Genomic DNA, 23,820 nt, shown 5'->3' on the forward strand with positions numbered 1-23,820 from the left:
CCGATTTTAGCTCTTGAGGAACAAAAATAGTTGCAGACAAGATCTGGGTAGGAGGGCTTTCCCCACTGAGCCAGGACACTGCAGTGGGTAGGCTCTTCTCCTCAGGACTCCTCCACAGTCCTCATCAATCTGACCGACACAGCAGCTTCTGTTCCCTTTGCAGATTTCTGGTCATGCAGGGCATTGCAAGTGATTGACACCAAGAGAGAAAGATTCTTTTAATATTAAATCCTATCTAGGAGTTTTTTTTTTTAAACTTATTTCTTAAACACTTAAGGCACTGAAGTTTAAATCAGTCTGTTTAATCAATTAATTAATTAATCAATGAAAATAGAAAAGATTTAGGGGACTGTACATTTTAAATTTTAATAAACCACAAGGCAAAACAACACTTTATTTAATAATTGTATAGGAAATTTCATTTGAAAATTACAAATACAGTACATATACAAAGAATCTGGTCTTCATTACACAGATAAAGCCCAGCTTCAAAATCTTTCTAAAATCAATCATATGCAAAATACTTGGATTTTGGAGGGGCATACAGGAAAGTATATACAATTTCTTAAACTGTGATATGGCTTATTAATCACATATTTATTTAGAGAGGCAGACATTTTCCAAATATAAGATATCTCCTGGGTAGAAAAGGGGTATCCTGGCATTTCAACTTTGGGTTGCATTTATTTCAGGGTATTCTCGATTGTACTATTTAAATGGACACTGTCACGGATTTAGCTGGCAAGGTCTCCATAAACATTTAACAATCTTAACAAAATCAGAAAATGACTGTCGGTCTCCAACAAACCTTTTGTAACCAGAACCCATAATACTGAGGAATTCCCACATTTTCTTTTTCTCTAGTTTGCATGCTCCCACTAACATCACAAACAATATATCTACTGCAAAATCAAATCTGAAGCCCTGGCCCATAGGATCCATTAGATAGACCTGGAGTTAGAGTTTGCAAATGGTATTCTGGCTACAGAGATATTAAGCCAATTACCTAGAGATCAGATCCCCCCTCCCCCAATCAGCACAGTAGCTAGTGAGATGTCATTGATCATTTGTAACTAAGAGTGGTCCAAAGATGAACTGAGCAGTAGTGGATGTATGGCACATTCTGTACCTTCAACTATGCTACGTACAAGGCAGTCAACAGCAAGAGTTCAGATTCTATAAGAACATCATATGCCAATAGTCATAAATACAGAAAACCAAAGGCAGCTGAAGATTGCTTCAGGATCAAAATCTCTAAGAATGCTGATTGGCATTTTGAGAAACTCAAAGCTTTTCACAGTAGCTGCTCAGTCTATTTCTGTCTCATATTCTCTACCATGTTCCCATGAAGAAATCCTGGGCAGGGGATGATCTGAGGTTTTAAAAGCCTTTCTCACCTGGAAACACATTTCTAAGTATTGGCTGAAAGTTCTCTCTGAAAAATGAGAGAGATGCTCGTGTATTTCTGATCTTGACTGTGTCCTCTCTGGGAAGGATCTCCTAAAGACAAATACTGACAGGTGGGCCACCTGGGCTTAAGACAGAATACGGAAAGTCATATAATCAGGAAATAATGTCATAGAGAAAAACAAAAACCTCTACCCCAAACTGAAAAGAAACACCGTAAACCAAGACATCTAGTGACTCTGGTAAACAGTGCAGATGGAAGCTGTGAATGTGAAAATCTGTGCTCACATTAAGACCTTTAGCTGTGGAAAGTTAGCATAGCTGCCTGTAAGAATTACAATAGCTTCCAGTTCTGTCTATCAAGTATGTCTTACTCAGTAGCATTTCTTGGTATGCCGAAGTTGTAAAATATAGGTTAATGTCTATGGCAACTAATTATCTGCAAATACTCTTTAGAGTATCTGCAGGGGAGAACTGCCAAGTTTTTTGTCCTGATGTTTCTCAGTGCAAGATTAGCACTGCATCTCCTGCTTTTGTGCAGAGCAAAGAGTTCTCACAGCTAACTGAGAGGTTGTGCCATGGTGCACTGTGTCTCAAGAGGAGAAAGACAGGTCAAATCTTACAGCTGTGTAGTCCCTGATGTAACTGCTGACTTAATGTCCTTCCTCTATGGGTTCTGACACGTTAAACAAGTAACAATCACCCAGCTTTCCATCTTGTGGACCCGTGAAGCACAAAGTCTAGCTGCCGCTGCCACAGTGAAGTGCAGAGACCACAGGTACGCCCACCTGAAGTGAATATGATAGTTAAGACTTACAGAAGTTGTCAGTGTTTCTGCTTTTTTATGAACACAACCTTCTTGATATTCAAATGGATCTTTAGGCTGTTTAGCCAAATATATTAAGGACTAAGTCAACATGAAAATCCAGATATGCCAAAATTAAGGTAAAGGGATATTTACAAGAAATGAGCTCAACTGATGTGTGAAAACGTTAAGTATAAAATGCACATTTTCAGCCGGGCAGTGGTGGCACATATCTTTAGTCCCAGCACTTGGGAGGCAGAGGCAGGCAGATTTCTGAGTTCGAGGCCAACCTGGTCTACAAAGTGAGTTCAGGACAGCCAGGGCTACACAGAGAAACCCTGTCACGGAAAAAAAAAAACAAAACAAAAAAACAAAAACAGAACCACATTTTCCTCCCCCTGCCCCAGGTATATAAAGGCCACAAATGCCCAGACAGCCACTTAAATGCCTGTCATCTAACTCATGCTAATCACTGCTTTATTTCATTTATATTCTAAGAAATTTTGACGTTCAAATATTTATAATTTTAAATAGACTCACAATAAAAGTTCAACAAAGTAAACCCTTTGTTTTTTCAAAGTAAACTTTGAATTCAACCCATTGAGTTTTATGGAGAAACATCAGCTGTGTTTTGATCCTATCAATTCCCAACAACCTTTTGGGAAAACTCAAGTTTTCTTTTTCACTTTTACATACAGGGAAAGTCTTAACTTCCCATTCTTTATTTACACACCATTGGGATTTCTCCTCACAACCTGATTGGGACAGTGTTACTCCACTCTGATTCTCTGAGGAGACAAGAGCCATACAAAGTGTCTAGGTTGAAGTGAGCTCATCTCAAAGCAACTCCTGAGAATGAAGCACGAACATTCATGACTGATTCTTTAACACAACTGCTGCCAATTGCCTTCCCAGCTTGGAAATATTTATGTAGCTTCCAAAGACACAGCTTTAGTGTCTATCCTTATTTCAGTTCTTCTGTGCACATACACGGTCATACAAAACAAAACGAGACAAAACAAACAAAACCTTTTACCTTGCGTTTTCTCAAAGAACTTTCTCCGCCCAACCCCTCTGGATCTTTCTGCTATGGCATTATTGTAAAACTTCAAGATTGTACTTTGGGGGTTTCCACAATCCATGGAGAACTCCTAGCCTATATCGTAACAGAAATTTCCTCTGGAGTAACAAAGGTACTCCACACAGTAGTCATTAATGCCCTCAGCCTTAGCCTTCCATAGGAAGATGCACACAGACAACCTGCTGTGATGCACACAGACAACCTGGTGTGCACATGGGAACAAGATGCTAAGTCAGCGGTTACTAACAAATGCTGGCGGTTCTCAAAGGACAGTGGATAACTGCTGAAACTCTGCTGTCTCCTACTGTCCTCAGACAATTCTACATAAAGCACAGAAGTGATTTTCCTGAAGATAGAATCCAAAACTCTACAGCCCATCCCTTGCTTCTCTGTTTTAGATCATCATATGGTAAGGTAATTTGAGGTTAAATCTAATTTCTGCCATCCATAATTATATTAAAGTTTTCCTAAATAACTTAAGGTCAGTGACCACATTATGTGAATATTTCTGACAAGAGTACAAATAATCAAAAATATTGAGATTCAAAACCCAGTACTATCCGGAAAATTTGCTTTTAAGTTATTTGTGAAATAAGACAGTTCTGAAACACTTAGGAATACATGCTTATTCCATTTTCTGGATATAATTACTTTCGGAAATCAGTTGAGGGATAATTTTTATAAAAAGGGAACACAATTCCAGAAACTGGATGCCAAGATTACACAGAGACAGAAATCCCAAATAATTCAACACTGAGTTTGCTAGCACTGACTACATATAAAAGGCCTGAAAAAAGTAGTTTTTAGACGCAAATACTGAATTCTGAGTCTTCCTGTACATGTTGCGTACTCTGTCAAATTATGAAGTATGGTCTTGGATTGTCTTCTAATGAGGTATCTGCAGAGTTACAGCTCACTCTGTAAACAGTACTTTGGGACTTCTTAATCTGAAAATCATGCACAGATCAGTCAGAGCGGAGCCTGTCTTGGGGAGACTGGTGCTTGACACGGACCCAGCTGTCAGGGGCTCCATCAGGTTCGCATTTATTGCTCTCAAGTCTGTACTGCAGGATAAACAAGGCCGATGACCCCAAGGACATACACTCAGGTACTGGAACTCTGACAATTTGCACAAGTTCTGATCACTTCTTGTCTGTAACTCTGGAGCTGAATAGTGCATTTGTACATGCCAAACGTGTTCAGTAATAAATGCTTAGCTTTGGACTGTACTTCTTCCCATTTAGATGAACTTCCAGGAACTATAATAGCAAGAAAATATCAAATTATTTATTGTGCATTGCCATACATGAGTAAACGAGATAGAGAAGAAACAACAGCACGCTACAAGCATATACTCATCTGATCCTCCCCAGCCCCGCGACTGCAGAAGGCAGTTTCTAAGCCCAGAGCAGCTTCTCATAATCTCAGCCTTTCCAGTCTATGCTCAGTACAGAGAAGATTACACACATTACAAACTTCTTGCTTAAAGACTTATATTCCTTAAGAACTAAGTGCATATGTTATTTTGATTTTAAAAAATTACTAATCTCTGAAATGATTTAAATAAAGAGTTCGGCTTTTATTATATAGAAGATGACATAGCAAAAGTATGTAATATCTTTAAAATGCAGGCAGGTATCAATTTGCAACATCTTCTCTTTAAAAAGTAAACCAATTTAAATGTTTTTATTTATCTATTTGGAGTTCTGGGAATTAAGCATGGTAGTGCCAGTCCCTGACACTGAATTTCCTTCCCAGCCATGTTACCCTTTCACCTACAATCCAGCTTTTGAAGAGCCTCCTCCCTTCCTTAAGTCTTTTTATCAGAAAAATCTTCAGACATATGACAAGCTTAGATGCTGACTTGTAGGACAGAAGCCCATCCCCATGAACCCCATGAACAACATACTTAGCTGCATGTGAACTATGGCAGTGGATTTTCCAGAAGTGAGAGACCAGATATTCAAATCTTCCACAGAATACACATCTTCTATTTTCATCAATGACTCTTTGATGTAATCTACATTCAAATGGCTTGGTACACCTATTAGTTTGGAATATATAATTTGTAAGTTTACTTTAGTAGGAAAAGTTCTAAGTTACATTTAAAGAAAACAAATGGCTTTGTCAAATATATAATTTGTTAAGTTTACTTTAGTAGGAAAAGTTCTAAGTTACATTTAAAGAAAACAAATGGCTTTGTCAAATTCGGTTCCAATGAATTCATTAAGATATGTTTACACTTTAAGATAAATTACAGACATTCTTACAAAAAATATAGGAAATATATGAGAGATCAATACATACTTTTTTTTTGTTTTTGTTTTTGAGACAGGGTTTCTCTCTATAGCCCTAGCTGTTCTGGAACTCACTCTGTAGACCAGGCTGGCCTCAAACTCAGAAATCTGCCTGCCTCTGCCTCCCAGAGTGCTGGGATTACAGGCGTGCGCCACCAACCGCCCGGCAATACATACTTTTAAAATGTCAATTCTCACTAAAATGGAGTAGCAATCAAGTTAGAACACTTAGTTTAATCTTAATAAGCTAAGATAGAAAAAAATTCTTCTCCTTCCCCACCTGGTTTCACTATGTAGTACCAACTAGCCTGGACCTCCCTATGTAAATCAGGTTGACCTTGAACTCAGAGAGAGCTACTTTCCTCTGAGTCCTAAGTGCTGGGATTACAGGCCTGTACAGTTATGCCCATCTTAGAAACACTTGATAATAATAAGCTATCACTGAGAACTTTTTTCTTCATGCTCTCAGGAAGACAAGGATGTCAAAAGTATTACAAAGACACAAATTAAATGAGATGAAGGAATCAAATAAACCACAAGTTATAACTGTGCCAAAAATCAAAAGCTGCACTCTTTTCCTAGCTGGAATGACACTGGCTGTCAAACATTTTCTTGTCTGTAAATATCCTAGCTCACCTCACTGTCTGCTTTACCTGCTGAAAGGGTTAAGTGTGTGACTGCACTGCTTCTTGTTTGCTATGCACAAGAGAGTATCAGCGAAATGCAAGACATGGCTCCTGTCCAGAGCACCCTCTGACTCAACCTCTACTGGGGAGGGATAAAGCAACCTGCAGTGGGGTATTCATGAGTGCTTACCTTCCAGTATTATCACTACTGTGTCCCATATGATGCGAAACGTTGTGAAAGCCACAAGTAATGAAAATATATAAGTACAGATGGGATCAGCAATCTTGTATTCTGGCTAGAAGGCAATAGATGAAAGTTGTATGACTCAACAGAGACAGACATTAACACACTATAAAGTGGAGCAAGAAACAGGTCCCTGCTTTGTCTTTGTTTATCAGGATTGGAAAATACTTCTAAAACTTGGATACTGTAATTGAGAAACATCTTTATTCTTAAGATTGTTCAAATGACTTGCCTCATTTGTCTTTTTCTAGAAAGTTAATCATTGTGTCTATTCTCCTCTGTGGCTTCTCTGAATCCTTCACTCAGAAGCATAAGATATTGAAGCTGGAGAGAATTGTATCAGTCACCTGGACTAAAGTACTCATATTGAAGAGAACTGAATTAAAGTTTAGAGATGCTGAAAAGCTGAGAACCTCAGTGCACAACCTGTTATCTAATGGTTCAGTGACAAGGGTTAACATTGAGTTTTATAGTGAAGGTGCTATTAAAGTTAACTATAGGTAAATCAGCTGGCAGGGTGATACCATTGTGCTTACTGATAATAAGTAACTACACCAATTAATCTTATACCAGTGAAAAATGAATAGAAAGGCATTAGTGTTCAGTATATTGATAAGAGACAACTAGCTTTTTAAATACCAAATTAAATAATTTGAAATAGGAAGTGTAAAATCTTACCTTGAATCGTATGATGTATGCAGCTATAAGCACGCCAACACTTTGTACCAAATCCCCCAGGGCGTGTACGAACGCAGCTCTCACTGCCAAGCTGTCCTGCCCAGGGTTGTGTCCACTAGATGCCATGCTTGGGGAATTTGAAGGCAGGGAGTGGGAATGAGCGTGAGAGTGCTGGTGACCGGACTGGTTCAACAGAAACCCCATTCTGTTAGAAATGAAAGAAAACATATTATTTCTCTAAAACTACTGATAAAACATTTATTACTATTCAGACAGTAATGGAGCAATGCAGAACAGTCATTTAATAGGATTTAAGCACCTGCTACACAGCAAGTATTATTTAGGTTTATGGAGCTTACGCTCTGGATATCAGAGGTGCAAGCAAATACACACTGAGACACAGCTGGTTCATGTGAAAAGCCTTGGAAAGAGCTTTGTATACAACTCTGTGCAAGTATGGGAGATGAGGGCCAGGTGAGCATGTGGGTGGGTGGATGAGCGGGTGGTGGGTAGGGTGGGTGGGCACAGAAGGGCTCTTGCCGACTTCATTTGAGCAGAGACTTGCAGAAGTCAAGAGCAGATGGTGGCTGCATATTCTAGGCAGAGCAGCAGGCAAAGGCCTGAAATGAAAATGTGCTTCATGTACTGAAACCGTACAACACTGTGGCTAAGATAAGGAGCACAGGGAGTGCTGGGAGAGAGGCAGGAGGGCCACATGGGTTTTATTTAAGAAGGCAACTGTAGAAACTTTTGATTTTTATTCTAGATTTGAATAGAAGCCATTAGATAGTGATTTGTAAACTAAGGGCACTAGACCATATTTGACTAGTTTTTAAGATAGTTTTATTAGAATGCAGGCATACATATTTGTTCACACAGTGAATATAGCTGTTTTTGTTCTTAACATCAGCGTTCCTTCACTTCAAATTAAACTGTGAAGCTCTCAAAGCCTAAAATACTTACTAACCAGCCTTTTTGTTGTATTGGAAGTGCAGGGGTCAACCTAGGGCCTCATGCATGCTAGGCAGTGCTTTACTTCTAAGCTCTACTACAGCCTATCTGTTCTTTATAGGAAGTCTGCTAACTTCTGCTCTAAATGATTAAGGATAAAACAGAGTTCAGTGGTTTTGAGGAGGAAAAATGTTTTTTGTTTTTTGTTTTTTTTTGGTTTTTTGGATTTGGTTTTTCCGAGACAGGTTTTCTCTGTATAGCCCTGGCTGTCCTGGAACTCACTCTGTAGACCAGGCTGGCTTCGAACTCAGAAATCCGCCTGCCTCTGCCTCCCAGAGTGCTGGGATTACAGGCGTGCACCAGAAAAATGATTTTAAAAACTAACAGACTGGTGAGATAGTTCAGCAGGTAAAGGTGCTTATTGCTAAGATTGACAATGTGAGACTGATTCCTGGAATCCATGTGGTCAAAGAAGAGAAATGACTCCTATATGTTGTTCTCTGACTTCCATGTATGCACAATAGCATGTATGTGCCCCCCACACAAGTAAAATAAAATGCAACCCCCCTTAAAATGTAGCTAACATAAAAGTATTAAATATTAAATAACACACTTGGTTCTACTTAAATTCCGTAGTGTTAAATTCTGAGACGCGTGAGCAAACTAACAAATTTATAACCCTCCATTTTATTATACTTCTAAGTAAAACTGACTTACTATATTTTTAAATATGAAAATATTCTATAGTCTGAATACATGCATACACAATAATCTTTTGGCTCATAGTATGTAAAAAATATTGTGCTTACATGACATTAACTGCAACTCCAACAGCTGCAGTGATGAGCATGACATCACCATTTATTTCATAGTTCATATGGATCGTCCTCTGCACAGCCTCATATAGAAGGAATCCCATAAGTACATACACCAGCATTACACTGATCATGGCCGACAAAACCTCTACAAGGAAGACAGAAAATGCAGGCATCTTCAGCAGGGCTGTTATACTTCATACCAACTAAACATTGTTCAGTCTTTTACTTACATTTTCATTCCTCTATGGAGGAAAAAGCACTGTTATTTTTGTCATACAACATTTTTTTAAACTATTTAGCAGCTTGAATGATTTAGATCCTTAACTAACTCATCCCTATCCTCTCTATTCATATCTACATTCACAAGGTAAAACTGATACAGAAAAAGAAAATTTAAATGGCCTAAAATATACAAAACTTATCGAAGTTTGTTGTACTATAAAATATCAAAGTTATTGTACATTTATAAATACATGACAATGCCAAAGTAGAAGCTTCAAAGATTATGTGGAAATACTGGATCCTTTGTTATTCTCTGACACAGTGTCTTTTTTTCTTTCTCTTTATAGCATTTACTAAAATTTGTGATTATATTTGTGTCTATGTGCACACAAGAGTCACTATGTCTCTGTAACCTTGTTCACTCATTTATTAGTAACTAATGGATACTCATTCAGTTAACGAATAACTATTTGTCTCAACAACATAGACCACTCACAACAGAAGCATATATGTGTCTGTGGGTGTTGCTTAAGTTACTGGTCTAGTGTAAGTATTTGCTTTGCTAATGCTATAATGCCAATAATGAGTATATTCCACTAAAGTTACATGGCATTTGTCTTTCCATTGTCAGAAAGAACTAAGCAAATATCTAAGACATGTTCCAGAGATCTATAAAAATAAGATGAACACACAGATATCCTCTCTTTCGCTTTCTTTTCCATTCTTTCCTGTCTTCTTCCAATAGAAGACAGGAAGAAAACAACAGTGGGGTATCTTGGATTTACCTAGGTCTTCTAAATTAGTGCTTATATCACTTCAGCCAGAGACCCTAACTGCACTCAAGCTGATGTTACTAGAATTTTCAGCAGTCCATGGTTCAGAGTCTGTCTTTTGGTTTCCTCTCTTTTATTCCAAATTGCTATTCCTATCCTGCTTTCTCATCACCAGATACACCACACTCCAGTGCCAACTATGGTCATGCTGGTATCCAGTGTTAACCACTTCAGTCATGCCTTCCTTATGCCTCAACTTAAACTCCCATTTCTAGCAAGTTTTAGAACTCAACTCTTTTCCAGTAAAAGTTCAGGTGATGTGATTAAATTTGCAATAAGATGTAAATAATAAAAGGCACAGCTTTTGATATAGGAAGGAGGAAGCTGCTAAAATGAACCACAACTAGGTAGAAAAGTTAATATTTTTTGATGCTTGTATGAAGGAAATGCTTCCTGTTTCTCTAGTATCAGTGCATAAAGCAACAAACTATACAGAATAGCTAAAGCAAAATGTTGCCCAAGACATATCTAGCTGGCTCTGAGCATGATATCTGTTCAGCAAACATTATGAATAATACCTGTGCTATCATCTTACCATTAACATAGGCTGAGGGTTTAAATGATCACATCATAAACACTTCTATCCTAACCACAAATAATGCTGCTTACTATAGTCTTTAGATCAGTACAGTCCCTGAAGAGCTGGAAGAACTTCACATAAACAAAGACAATTGCTAAAATAATCTATACAGAGAAAGGCAGAAAGGACAAAGCAGGATGGGAGTTGCTGTCTTCAGAATGACATACTCCCTTAGAAGAGAATCTTTTTCCTCCTAAAAATTTATGGGATCTCTTTCATCGTGGTTTCATTAAATCCTGTAGTATTAGCTCTCAGAGTAAAGTGATATGCCCATAATCAAATAAATCCAGACATTTAAATACAACACATAAGGTTTTAGTCCTCTCTTTCTCTCTCCCCACATAAACCTGCTGCTGTTGTAGTGTATTGTAAATAAAGAAAAACCAGGGCCAGGTGGTGGTGGTGCACACCTGTAATCCCAGCACTCTGGGAGGCAGAGGCAGGCGGATTTCTGAGTTCGAGGCCAGCCTGGTCTACAGAGTGAGTTCCAGGACAGCCAGGGCTATACAGAGAAACCCTGTATCGAAAAAACCAAATCCAAAACCAACCAAACAAAAAAGAACAAACAGAATGATTTCACACCATCCACAGCTATACATGAAGGAAAAAAAAATCTGCAGCAATTGAAGAGACTGGTGATAGCCCTAAGAGAAGAGGGTGATGAGGGCCACTTCCACTGGCCCTCAGCATTTTTCTTATAAGAAGCACAAATTCTGTTGTACCACAGAATGTAGACTATTAACAAATAATGATAAAAATTAGCCCAATATTTTCAAGACTGTATATTCCAAATAATTTACACTGGCCTTTCTGTATGCATACATACATGCTACTAAGAAGCCTTGAGTTCATTTTAACTTTTTTCAGAGAATGAGTGAAGTAGATTAAATAAAGAATGAAAATTCCTTTAAAGTGCTGGGCACTGTACTGAATGCTTTCCAAATAGTAATTCATTTACTGCCCTTAATAATTTTATGTGGGAGACATTATTATAGCATCCTTTACAGACTGAAAATGGAAGCATGAAGATGTTACAGAGCTTGCAAAAAGTCAGATTGTTAGGAAGTGAGACAGCCAGGATTTGAATCAAGCTATTAGTTTCTTTGCTGCCTTTCACAGGTGTTTGAAAACACCAATTAAAAGGCTACAATCAATAAACACTGTGTCTGTGTGTATATGTGTATCTGTGTGTGGATATATGTATGTGAGTGCAGATGACTGCTAAGAGGCAGTTGTTCACCTTGGTGCTTTAGTTATAGGCAGCTGCTAGCTGCTCTTGTGGGTGCTACGAACTAAATTCTTCTGTAAGAGCCATACAGATAGGGATAGGGCTGGAATGATAGCACAGGAATTAAGAGAACATGTTGCTCCTTCCAATGGAGCCAGGTTCAATTTCCAGTACCCACACAGAGGCCCATAACTGTCTATAACTCCAGTTCCAGAGGATCTGATGCCCTCTCTGGCCCCCTGGGTACCAGGCAGATAAGTGGTTCACAGACATACATGCAGGCCAAATGCCTATAAACATAAAATAGAAATAAGCATAAAAATCAAAGAATATCATTATTTAAAAATAAAATTTAAAAATAATATGCACTCTTGAGACATCTCTCCAGTCCCAGAAAGTGTTATCTCTAGGAGCAGACAGAAAACATCTATACAACCGAACATGAAAATTGTGATTAAACCATGCTAATATTGACTACTAGAGATAGTGTTTGATTAGGTTCATTGATAAAGTGCCCATTTCTAGCCCTATTTTCTGCTTCCTTAGTAGATTCTCCAAGCAATAGCCAGTATCCACTTTTTACTCAAAAAAGCCAAATAATATTATTTTTATCTCAATTATTTAATGTGCACTATTAAATGCTGAACTTTTCAAACCAGAAAATTCCTAATTTGGAGGTTATATGCCAATATCTATGGATATGGCATGTCATGTAATAGTTCAAATAGTAATTTTATGTATTTTTAGAGTAAGTAAGTTTAAAACCACAGCAACAGTAAGGTTGGTAATAATATAAGTTTTTAAACCCTTCTAAATGAAATATTATGGGTGTATTTGCTGAATAACATTGATACAGTGTAAAGCCAGTCACATAGCATATGTTGAACATATGATGAAAATATTTAATATGAGCTTCAGTTGAAAATTTTAAAGTAAAAAAAAGTAGCAAAGGCTTATTAGTGAGTCACCCAATTAGTTTTTCTCAGTTCAGTAAACTGGAAAGTAAGCCTCTTTATTTTTTTTATTTTTATTTTTATTTTTATTTTTATTTTTATTTTTGGATTTGGTTTTTTTTTTTTTTTGAGACAGGGTTTCTCTGTATAGCCCTGGCTGTCCTGGAACTCACTCTGTAGACCAGGCTGGCCTCGAACTCAGAAATCCACCTGCCCCTACCTCCCAGAGTACTGGGATTACAGATGTGCACCAACACTGCCCGGCAGTAAGCCTCTTTATAATGGCATATTCATAATTCTGTATAAACTATTTAGGGAGTCCTAGCAGGATGTTCCACAGAAGATAGATTTTTGGATAAGTCTCATTATTTATTTTCACTTGCTTTGTTCAAACCCATTATTACCTTAAATATTTCAGTTAATCAGGATCATAGTTCATTATGGCTTTACATTAAAATATTATAAGCCAAAATAAACAAGTTACCTACCTAGACGATGAAATCCAAAGGTAAATCTTCTGGTTGGTGACTTTGAGGACAGCCACAAAGCAAGCAGGGTGAGAATGATGGCACTAAGGTCAGTTAGCATATGAAGTGCATCCGTCATAATTGCTAAGCTGTTTGCCATGTATCCACCTGGGAGAAAGAGAAGGAAGGAAGGGTAACTACGAAAAGGAGACCATTAAACTCAAAATGTGTAACATCCTGCAAAACGTAACTGTGAACTAAGTTTCTATCCTGTTACAACTATATCAAAATATTCTAAAGTTTCATGCAAAATAGCATAGATGTCATATCCTTCAGCTCATGTAAGGATTGTTCCAGAAACACCTTTAGGTATCAAAATCTGTGCATGTTCAAATATCTTATATAATATGGTGTATACAGCCTGTACATATAAAACTATACACATTTATATTATTTCTAGGTTACTGATACCATCTAATACAATGTAATTATTGCACTGCATTATTTAGGGAAATACTACAAGAAAACAAGTCTGTATATATCCTATACAGATATTTTTTTCAAATATTTTCCAGCTGAAACATAGATGTAGCACCTGCAGATATGGAATCTTTAGGTATGGAAGGACCACTGCTCAAATTTCTGGTGAAAAACCCTATTTCTACTAACAGGGTCTTCAGTGTTCATTACTTCATAAAGTTAAACATTAAATTGGCAGTAAAAATAAAAGGAGGATGGGGGATAAGTTTTTCTCAACTTATTAATTCTATGAATACAGCGAGTTGATAGCTACCATATCTAAATACCACAATAAAGGAGAAAGAAGGTAAGCTTTCTGTTATTCAGAGAGGGTTGAACATGAAATGACATAGAAGAATTCTATAAAGTTCATACTAACACAACCCAAAGAGTAAAAATTAGTTTAGCTTATAATCATCTCTTTAAAGAGGAACAAAAGAAAAATATGGTGAAATTGATGGAATAGGAATAAGTATGGTGTGTGTGTATTAGATTTTGAATGTGTCCACCACAACTCATGTTGATGTTTCATCTCCATTTTGAGATATTAAGAGGTTGGAACTTTAAACTGATGGCTGGGTGGTAATGTTAGGTGAGAATCTAAGGTCAGAGCCTCATTTCAATAAGACTATGGCTTTAGAGGAAAGAGATCTGACTGAGGAACATCTTCCTTATCATGTGACCATCAGTACTGTTTTGAGATGATGAAAAGGACCTCAACAAATGCAGCCTCTTGATCTTGAAATTTCCAGTCTTCACAAACACGAGGTGAATAAATTTTTCTACTTTATAAGTTACTTAGTCTGTGATATTTAGTTATGGCAACATAAGACAATATGTATTAAGGTCTGGTACAATCTGTGATTTCAGGCATCTACTAGGGATCTTGAACTATATCCCCATGTATAAGTGGGAGATAATCACACAAGTATTGTATGTATGTATGTACATGAACACACACACACACACACACACACACACATGTACATTTTCTTTTTTCTCCTATTAGTAATTTTATTTTATTCTGGGAGTATTTGAATTAATTTTCTATTACTGATCAATGATTGATTGATTGATTGATTGATTGATTGAGACAGGGTCTCATTATGTAGCCCTGGCTGGCCTGGAACTCACTATGGAGACCAAGGTGGCCTTGAGCTCAGAAATCTGCCTGCCTCCGCCTCCCAAACACTGACATAAGGTATACATTACCATGACTGATCCTTATTTTCTAACTTTTCTATGAGTTTTTGTTTTCTTGTTTTCAAGTTCCTTTTAGGTTATTGTTCAACAGGTTTTTATTTTTTTCCTTTACCCTGAATTTCTTTTGTAGAACAAACTATTCTTTTCTAGATATGTGATCTTATCTCTGAGGATACTAATTATATAATTATAACTGGTTTTAAAAAGGTTTTTAAACTAGCTTTCCTTATTTTAGCCTGTTGGTACATACATAATTCCAGAGGCACCTGGCACAGCTGAGTCTGGCCTGCTTGGAATGCTCTATAGTGCAGCTGTCCTAAGGGGGTAGCATTAGCATCCCCCTGGATTCTAATAAAAATGCAAATGATGGCCAGGCATGGTGGAGCATGCCTTTAATAGCAGCACTAAGGAGGTAGAGGCAGATACATTTCATTGAGTATGAGGCTAGCCTGGTTGACATACCGAGTTCCAGGCCAGCTAGGGTTACATCGTAGCAAGACTGTCTTATAATACATACATTAATACATGCTCTGGCTTATCCCAAGCCTCCATTATTGGACCTTCTGAGGTTGGGACTTTGGGTTCTCTAATGGCTGTGATGCACAGCAAAAACTGAGGACCACTATTGTGGTGTGGCCTGAGTTGGTTCTCAGCTGAGGTGCTGGAATTTTGAGTGTAGTAAGTCAGTTACTCTGTTTATTTTCCAGTTTCCAAGATTTTTGCTATTGTTCTTCTCTTTAGTTTTCCCCATCTGTGTGGACTTATCCCCTCCTTCAGCAAGTCAAATCCCTTTAATGCAGTTTAAGAGATACTTTGAAATAGGGCAAAATATACCAGTTCTTTACCTAAAAGTCAGTCTGTATATCTTTATGTTTTTAGTTCCAATGGAAACATGTAAAATATGTTTTTTTAGTTAACGAGTCCAAAAGATGGTTTTCATCTAAAAAGACCTCTTAGCTGGGCAGTGATGGTGCACACCTGTAATCCCAGCCCTCTGAGAGGCAGAAGCAGGTGGATTTCTGAGTTCGAGGCCAGCCTGGTCTACAGAGTGAGTTCCAGGACAGCCAGGGCTATACAGAGAAACCCTGTCTCAAAAAAACCAAAAAACCAAACCAAACAAAACAAAAAGAACCCCTAAAAGATCTCTTATTTCCGATGTGAAATATAGGAGTCCTCCTCAACTTATTCTGGAGCATAGATTTGAAGATCCTCACTAGACACCTGAAATCTTAGATAGTACCAAATAATGTACATTGCATATATATATATATATATATATATATATATATATATATATATATGTATATATATACACACATATATAGACATTATATATATATACATGTATGCAATACATGTGATATATGTATATATACATTTATAGCTATATATGTATAATATATACATATATGTACATTATATACATTATATGTGTATACATGTGTATACATATATACATACATGTACATATGTATATACATGTTCAAACCTAAGATAAAGTTTAGATTATTAGGTAGACACAGTAAGAAAGTAACATAATAACTAATAATAAAATAGAATGGCTGTAACAATACACCATAATAAAAGTTACATGTGAACACATTACACAAAGAGCTGATTCATATCCTGGGCAGGATGGAGCAGGACTCTGAGATTCCATTATAATACTTACACAGCAGTGAACAATTTAAACATGGGTTGTTTAGTTCTTGAATTTTCCATTTAATAACTTTGGATATGGCTGTTGTAATCTATTAAAAAGTAGAAAGTGACATCAATGATAAGGGGGGGGCTGATGAAGTTTATTTCCTTGGATTTTGGAACACCTGTTTGCCTCTGTTTGACTTCCTAAAGTTGAAGTTCCTCAAGATGTGGGATCTCAGGTCTCTTTGCCTAATTTGGGGACATCATCTATTATGCTGGCACATCTTCTAAAGCACAGGCTCATATTTACTAGCCCACCAGACATTTCCACTTGACCAGTCTTCATAAGCATGCAAGTAAACATGTTTAAAACAGCCTTTGAGTCCATACCCCAATCTTGGTCTGCATTCTCTTTCCTCTTCAAAATGCTGTCTCCTTATGTATCTATCTGGTTAGAGAGAAATTCAGGCTCATCCCTGACCTGCTCTATCCTCAATGTCCACATGTGACAGTTCTGTTCATCCTTCCTGGAGACTGTTTCTCCATCAGGACGCCTTTCTGTATCTAGTCTAGTTTGTTTCTAGCCAGGAGCTCTCCAAGTCTGCTCCCATCCTTGTACTCCCATTCCTTTCTTCACAGAACATCCATGATCTTTTAAGAAGTCACTTTCTTTCTTAGAGCTCTTCACCAGCGTCCACTGAATTAGAACAAAAACTGCACTCATTCAATGTGGTCGGTCTCTCAGGACTTGTTTATCTGGTCTACCTGCCTCCTTCCTTTATGCCAACCACACTCCAGTCACACTGGTCTTCTTTCAGTTTCTTAAAAGAACTCAAAGTTTTGTGACCTTTGTTGTGCTGTTTTCTTTGCTTGGATGATTCCTAATATCCTTTTTGCTGCTTTTAAATGCTCCTATCCCATGCAAAAATGGTATACTACTGGTTAGTATGTCTATTCTTTTCTTCAGGAGCTTAAGAGTATCTGAATTTAAAATGTAATCACTTGCTTATTCCTGTAATGTTTATCTCCTAGATTAGCTAAAGAACTTCAGATAATAACAGTTTTGTTCTCCATATTTAGACCATGCAGGACAGTGCACACAAATTAACATGTACGTCCTCAAAGGAGACCTGATGAAGGGAAGGGAGGAAAGGACAGACACTGTTCCGTGTCAGGAGTGAGATAGAGGTAACCAAGATCCAAAATGAAGTCTCCTCTCTGAATCTTTAAATGACTCTGTTTTTTTATTAGCTCATTTCCTATATAAGATGATTTATTTCTAAGTTCTTAGATACAGTTTAATAAGCACTCTACTAGATCAAGTCTAATTCTAGGTAACATTCTGAGCACTACAGTTCCTATCATTTCTATATTATTTAATGAAAGATTCTATATTTAGATATTAAATCAGAATTGGAAAAGAAATACCTATTGTGGTTTTTGAAAAATTTTTACTGAGTAAGAGCCTCTGGAAATGAGAAGTCAGGATAATTAAATATTAAGTTTTACTTAAGTGGAATTATATCTAAATTAATTTCATGGGAGAAAATTATGATTAATGTGACTAACCTCAAATACTCAATATCAATTTCAAAAAGTCTGAATGGTGACTATTTTCATTTTGTTGAGTTTGAGATGTCCCTGGATCTTAGTCTGCTGAAGTCATGAGATCATGTTCTGACTGCAGCTTATCATCTTTGCATTTTATATTACACATTTATAATTCTCCAACAGAACAATTCCTTAAATAGAACCTCCATACCACCTTCTCTGAGGCTCGGGAACATGTGGAAGAGGAGGCTGAAAAAAAGTTCAGAGCTGGAGGAATGAAAGATGTGCCACAAAAAGATGTCTTCTGTATATGACATAGCTGTCATGGACTTGGTGCCACCATGGTTACCTGATCAAGATCTGAAACAGGTTTGGCCCTGTCAACATTTCAACCAGGAAGAGAGAAGATTTATAGGGCTGCACCCCTCCCTGAGGGACTACTGACAGTCAATGTATGTGCAGAAGGGTGTCACTTTCTTCAGTGTGCACTCACTGGTGAGTGCCCCATGCTTCATGACTAATTTTCCCCAATGCTCAAACCCCAATTAAAGTCAGTGAGTGGGTCACATACCCAACAAGACAGGAAAGTGGGAGCCTTGTTGGGAAGACAGGTTCCAGTGTGAAAGGGAGCAGGGATGTAAGAGAAGGGCGTGTAAAATGATTAAAATTCACTATAAGCAGTGTAAAATGTTGAAGAATTTTAAAAATGCAATTAAAAATTCAACAAAAGCTCATTTACTATGTCTAATTTGTATCATTTACTGTTTTAGGCATTAGGATGTCAGCTTATATTTCAGCCAAAAAAAAATTAAACAAATAAAAGACATATAGAGTTCAAATAGGAAGATGCAGAGGTTTATCCCAACAGTTAAACACAAATCTTTCTGAGATGCCTTTTGAAATGAAATATGACTAACAAGCAGCCAAGGGACAATCTGGGAAAAGGCAGGAATATAAAAGCTCAGGCCAGAGGCTGGAGAGGCTCACTGTGGGGAGATCATGCTACTCTTGTTCTGGTTCCCAGCACCTAGACCCGGAAGTTCACAATCACCTGTAGCTTCAGCTCTAGGGGATCTGATGCCTCTAGGCACCTGCACACACTCACCAGCACACATTCGCCCCCCAATCACCCACACCCTCCACACATATACATAACTAAAATTAAATAAATATTTCTGAAAAAGCTGGAAGATGGGTGTGCCACATCTAGTCTATTAGTGGACTGAGAGATAAATGAAGACATTAGAATATAGCATATACAATTTGTGTTTGATATATATATATATATATTATATATATATACTCGTATATACGGATATGCACATACCTATGTCCACATGTGTAGTATTTTTACCACCGTCTATTTTCTTATTGTATAGTCGACAAAAGTTTGAAGACCTTTGAGGAAGCTACTCTTATTTATGGAAGCCTTAAGGGCAGGAGAGAGGGAGCCCGAGAAAAGAGAGATAACCAGCACAGCAGAGTCACAGAGGAAGAATGACGGACAGCAAGCAGGGAATCACTTTAGTCTTCTGCACTCTGCATTTAAATCTGGGCTGCCAGGTCTCTTTTTGTTATGGCTCCTCATAAGAGGCAGCACGAGAGAAGCATCTCCTCTGTTAATGCCACTTTAGAAACTGCCACTAAGAAGTTGGCAGTTCGTTCTCCCTCTATGTGAGCACTGCATCCACGGATCCCGTTGATCATAAATGGAAAACATCTGAAAAAGTAAGACTGCCTCAGCATTCGCCACTCACAGACTTGCTCTGCTCATCAGTCTCTCACTGCTTCAGAACAACTACTTACACAACAGCTATTTTGTATTTTGTAGCCAACGTGATTTCCAAATGATTTAAAGTACAGAAGGAGGTATATGTAGGTTATATGCAAATAACTACTTCTTTACGTAAGGGACCTTTACATAAGGCATCATTGGATGAGGCGACCTGAGATTCAGGTTTCTAGAGGGGACTTCTGGAAACAATCCACCTTGGATATGAAGGGACAACTATAAACTAATGTGATAGTAAAAATAAGATCTAAACTAAGAACCTCAGAGTGAGAAATTATTATCTGAAATCATTTAAAAAATGAGAAAGAAGCTCCCCCTAGCTCCTGCAGCTGTGGGGAGACCTCTAGCTCACTGTAGATACGCCTTTTAATAATGAACTTTTAGTTAGTTAGTTGGCTGTATAGAGTTTTGTAAAGCCTTTGCTATAAGCTCAAAAGGAAATGGCATAAATAAGCATCAAATAACCAAAATGTAGACAGAAAAGTCTGGTACTGTAGATGGCTCTCTCCTTTCCCAATAAAAGTTCTCATAATTTAATCCCTTCAGAACTCCTGTGTGTGAAAATAGAAGGGTGTTCAGTAACTTCCCTTAATACTATAAAATTCTGATTCTAATCCATGTCAGAATTATTTTAGACGTTGAAAGATTAACCTGGCATCTTATCAGAATCTGTAAAAGGAGAAGTTACATGATAGACAGTCAAGATAACACCCTAAACCCTACAGTAAAGGGCACACTGTTTAAGGGGGTTACAGGATACACCTGCAAGCTATCAGTGGGCGCTCACGGGAACTGCACTTTGGAATCCCGAGTCCCTTTCATACGGACCTACTACGAACGTCTAGAATGTCTCGATACCCAGCAAACTTCCCGAAAACAAAGTTTCCACCTCACCTTAGGCGTTGCTAACAGCTGGACAAAGTCAAAGGCAAGTGAGTGGGCGACACAACTCACCTACAAGCTCTCCGACCATGAAAAGCAAGTAGAGGACGGCCGCGATGGTCAGCCGGGTCTTCACCTTCCTCTGCTTCAGCAACTCGCGCCGTCTGTTGCAGTTGTCACAGGGGTCCATCTTCAAACTCAGCTGACTGTTGGTCAAAGGTAAGTCCTGGTCCAATAAGGAGTCATCGTCGGCCTGGAGCGCCGGGTGCGCCCCGTTCACAGGCCTTTCCGGGGCTTCCGAGTCGTCGTCGGCCACCACGACTCGAAGTTTATTAAAGCGCGAAAGCCCCTCGTCGCTCACCTCGTCCGAGAAGTCGAAGGCGCTGGTGTCATTTAAGAACAGCGGCGCGTCGTCTTTCCTCAGCAGGGATTTGAGGCGCTTCCACGCGCCGGGGCCGGCCATGGCAGCGGAGGGCGGCCGGCGACTCCGCCTTCACCGGCGCTCGGGCTCCTCAGGGCAGCGCGGCGCGTCCCTGCCCATCGTGGGGAGAACGAGACCCGCTACTGTCGCCGCGCCCCGGCCGCGCGCCAGCTCCGGACCCAGCGGCGCTCTGTTACCTGCGGGTCGCGGCCGCCGCCGCCGCGCATCCCCGCCCGGGAGAGCTCGAGCTGCTGCGACCCGGGCCAGGGACCGAGGCCGAGCCCAAGCCGCTGCACCCGCCCGCCCCGCGCCGCTGGGAGGCCGGCCGCGGGGTCTGACAGGCCCGGCCTCCTCCGGCCCCTGCGCGAGGCGGCGCGTGCGCCCGCGAGGCGCGAGGGGAGGGGTCGGCGCGGACACGCAGGCCGCCGCTTGGGGGCGCGCGGAGGGGGCGTGGTCGCGCGTCGCCCCCCGCCCCGCCCCGCCCTCCGGGCCCCGCCTCTCGGGGCTCTGCGGTCCCGTGCGCTCTGAGCCCCCGGGTGTGCCGCGGAAAGGTCCCTCCGGAGCTGGGTGTCACTGCTCGAAATTCCCTCCACCGGAGGTGGGTCTCGAGAATCTCAGGTCCGATCTTGGTTATGAATGATCCGTGGAAAACGTCCCGTAGTGCTTTCTTACCAAGTGGGAATCCTGGAAGCTTTTCTTCTACCTGATTGGCAAAATTTGCCGATTAGCTTGGTCAAAAGGCTAGGGACAAGACTATGATGGTCAGTAGTTCTATGGCTTGCTTTATGTTTGCTGATTCTCAGCGAATCTGTGTCTTCCTTCTGCGTTCACTGCTACGCTCCTTGGGCAAAATCGTGTGAGCTTATTTTCCTTATGTTTCGATATTCTCAAATGTCCTCGAGACGCCAGATTAAAGGCAATACTGTTGGGAGAGTTCATTTTAAAGCGTAAATCCTTGGCTCCCACCTTCCGTTCCTTCTGAGATCCTTAGGACCTCATGCAAGTTAGACAAACATTCTGCCCACGGAGCTACACCTGCAGCTTGTCTGTGGTGTCCTGCACACTCCTACTTCCCCAGTGTTTACGAAGACTATATTTTTAAAAGTCTTTATATCTTACCAAATTTCAGGTCACAAAAAATACAGTAAAAAAAAATCACACGAGGCAATCTGTTTTGAAGATTCTGTTGATGCCTTAAAATACTGTGTGAAAGCACTGGCTACTTCTGTGTTCCAGAGTGATCCCTCATTCCTAAGTGTTCCCCCCAGAGCTGAAGTCATGAAAGCAAATTAGTAGACACTCCATCGTCCCAAGATCAGGAAGGGAACGCTATTGCCTAGGATTTCATTAATCAGGACACGATAGTACTAGCCAAAGCGAGAGATCTTAGAAATTACACTCCTCGGGTCCAAATATCCTAGGAGTAGGTTGTTGTGTTGTTTTTAATGTCCCATGTAACTGCCTACAATGTTTCAGGAGTGACATTGGTGTCTCTTGAATGCAACCTCAAGGCAGGAGGGATGTGAATGTTTCAAGAATAGTTGAAATAAAAGGATGGGTTGTTTGGGAACATTTCCAGTGAGCTGTGAGGAAGGCTGCTGTTACGCATCCTGTCCTTTCACTCTCGTCTCACTGGAGTCTTGAGAAGTGATGAGACAACAACAAAACCGTGTTTTAAGCTCTGTCCATAAATTCTGTGATGACCCTGCTCCTCAGGAGGTAAATTCCCTTTCCTTTGCTTGTGGACAGCACTTAGTAATGGCATATGACCTGTAGTGAACAGACTATGGCAGAAGTGACTGTGACGTACAGACTAGGTCATAGAAGGTGCTGCAGCTGCTTCCTTATCCTCACTCTTGGATGGCTTGCACTCTGAAGAGACAGCTACCACATCACGCTAAACTTACCCAGCACCATGGGAAGGCCTGTGAGAAGGAGCTTAGCCCACCAACTGTCATGTGAGTGAGCCATTAGTAGTGAACCCTCCAGCTCTAGTAAATCCTTTGGATGGCTTCACCCTGGACAACTGAAGCCTCGTGATGCATCCTAGGCCAGAACCACCCAACTAGGCCACATGCAGATGATACACAGAAACTATACAAGATAATGGATGTCTGCTATTTTAGGATACATTTTGGGATAACTTTTATAGCAATAAATAGAGAATATATTATATTTCAAATTTCTTCAGAACCTGGAGATACTTTTTATTCTTCCTTTTTTCTTCTTACATCACATGGGGTCTAGTTCCTAAGCCTGCCTTTGTACCATTAGCATGATTTATATCATCCTGTTTTCAAGTAGGTCAGATAGACTCTGTCAAAAGGCATGGAACATAATCACATTTGCAGCCTTATTTCTCTGTTTGGTGTTTATAACAATAGACAATCTGCTGAAATATGACTCACTTATCAACACTGCCTACGATTCTGCTAGCTATTACTCAATATGCATTTTTATATGAGGTGTTATTCCCCCATATAAACATTTCCAGGCTGGAGACTTTTCTTTTTTGAATTACATGAGAATCTTACCAACCATTTTCCTTACCTTTTAGCTAGGTGACTGTAGATTAATGTGACCCTTAATGTTTAGATTATTCCAGAGGCCTTGCCAGT

General features: G+C 39.4%; 1 protein-coding gene across 1 annotated transcript; it reads right to left on the reverse strand.

Moving 5' to 3' along the window:
* Positions 1–349: 349 nt before the first annotated feature.
* Slc30a4 (solute carrier family 30 member 4) lies at positions 350–21,539 on the reverse strand. The gene is made up of 7 exons (XM_052183441.1): positions 20,854–21,539; positions 13,212–13,358; positions 8,899–9,052; positions 7,139–7,343; positions 6,407–6,512; positions 5,203–5,337; positions 350–4,552 (listed from the first exon to the last, which is right to left on the reverse strand). The coding sequence occupies exons 1-7, from the start codon at positions 21,242–21,244 to the stop codon at positions 4,398–4,400; spliced, it is 1,293 nt and encodes a 430-aa protein (XP_052039401.1). The 5' UTR covers positions 21,245–21,539; the 3' UTR covers positions 350–4,397.
* Positions 21,540–23,820: the final 2,281 nt, after the last annotated feature.

The sequence above is a fragment of the Apodemus sylvaticus genome, chromosome 5, assembly GCF_947179515.1.
Source record: "Apodemus sylvaticus chromosome 5, mApoSyl1.1, whole genome shotgun sequence".
Classification (NCBI taxonomy): domain Eukaryota; kingdom Metazoa; phylum Chordata; class Mammalia; order Rodentia; family Muridae; genus Apodemus; species Apodemus sylvaticus.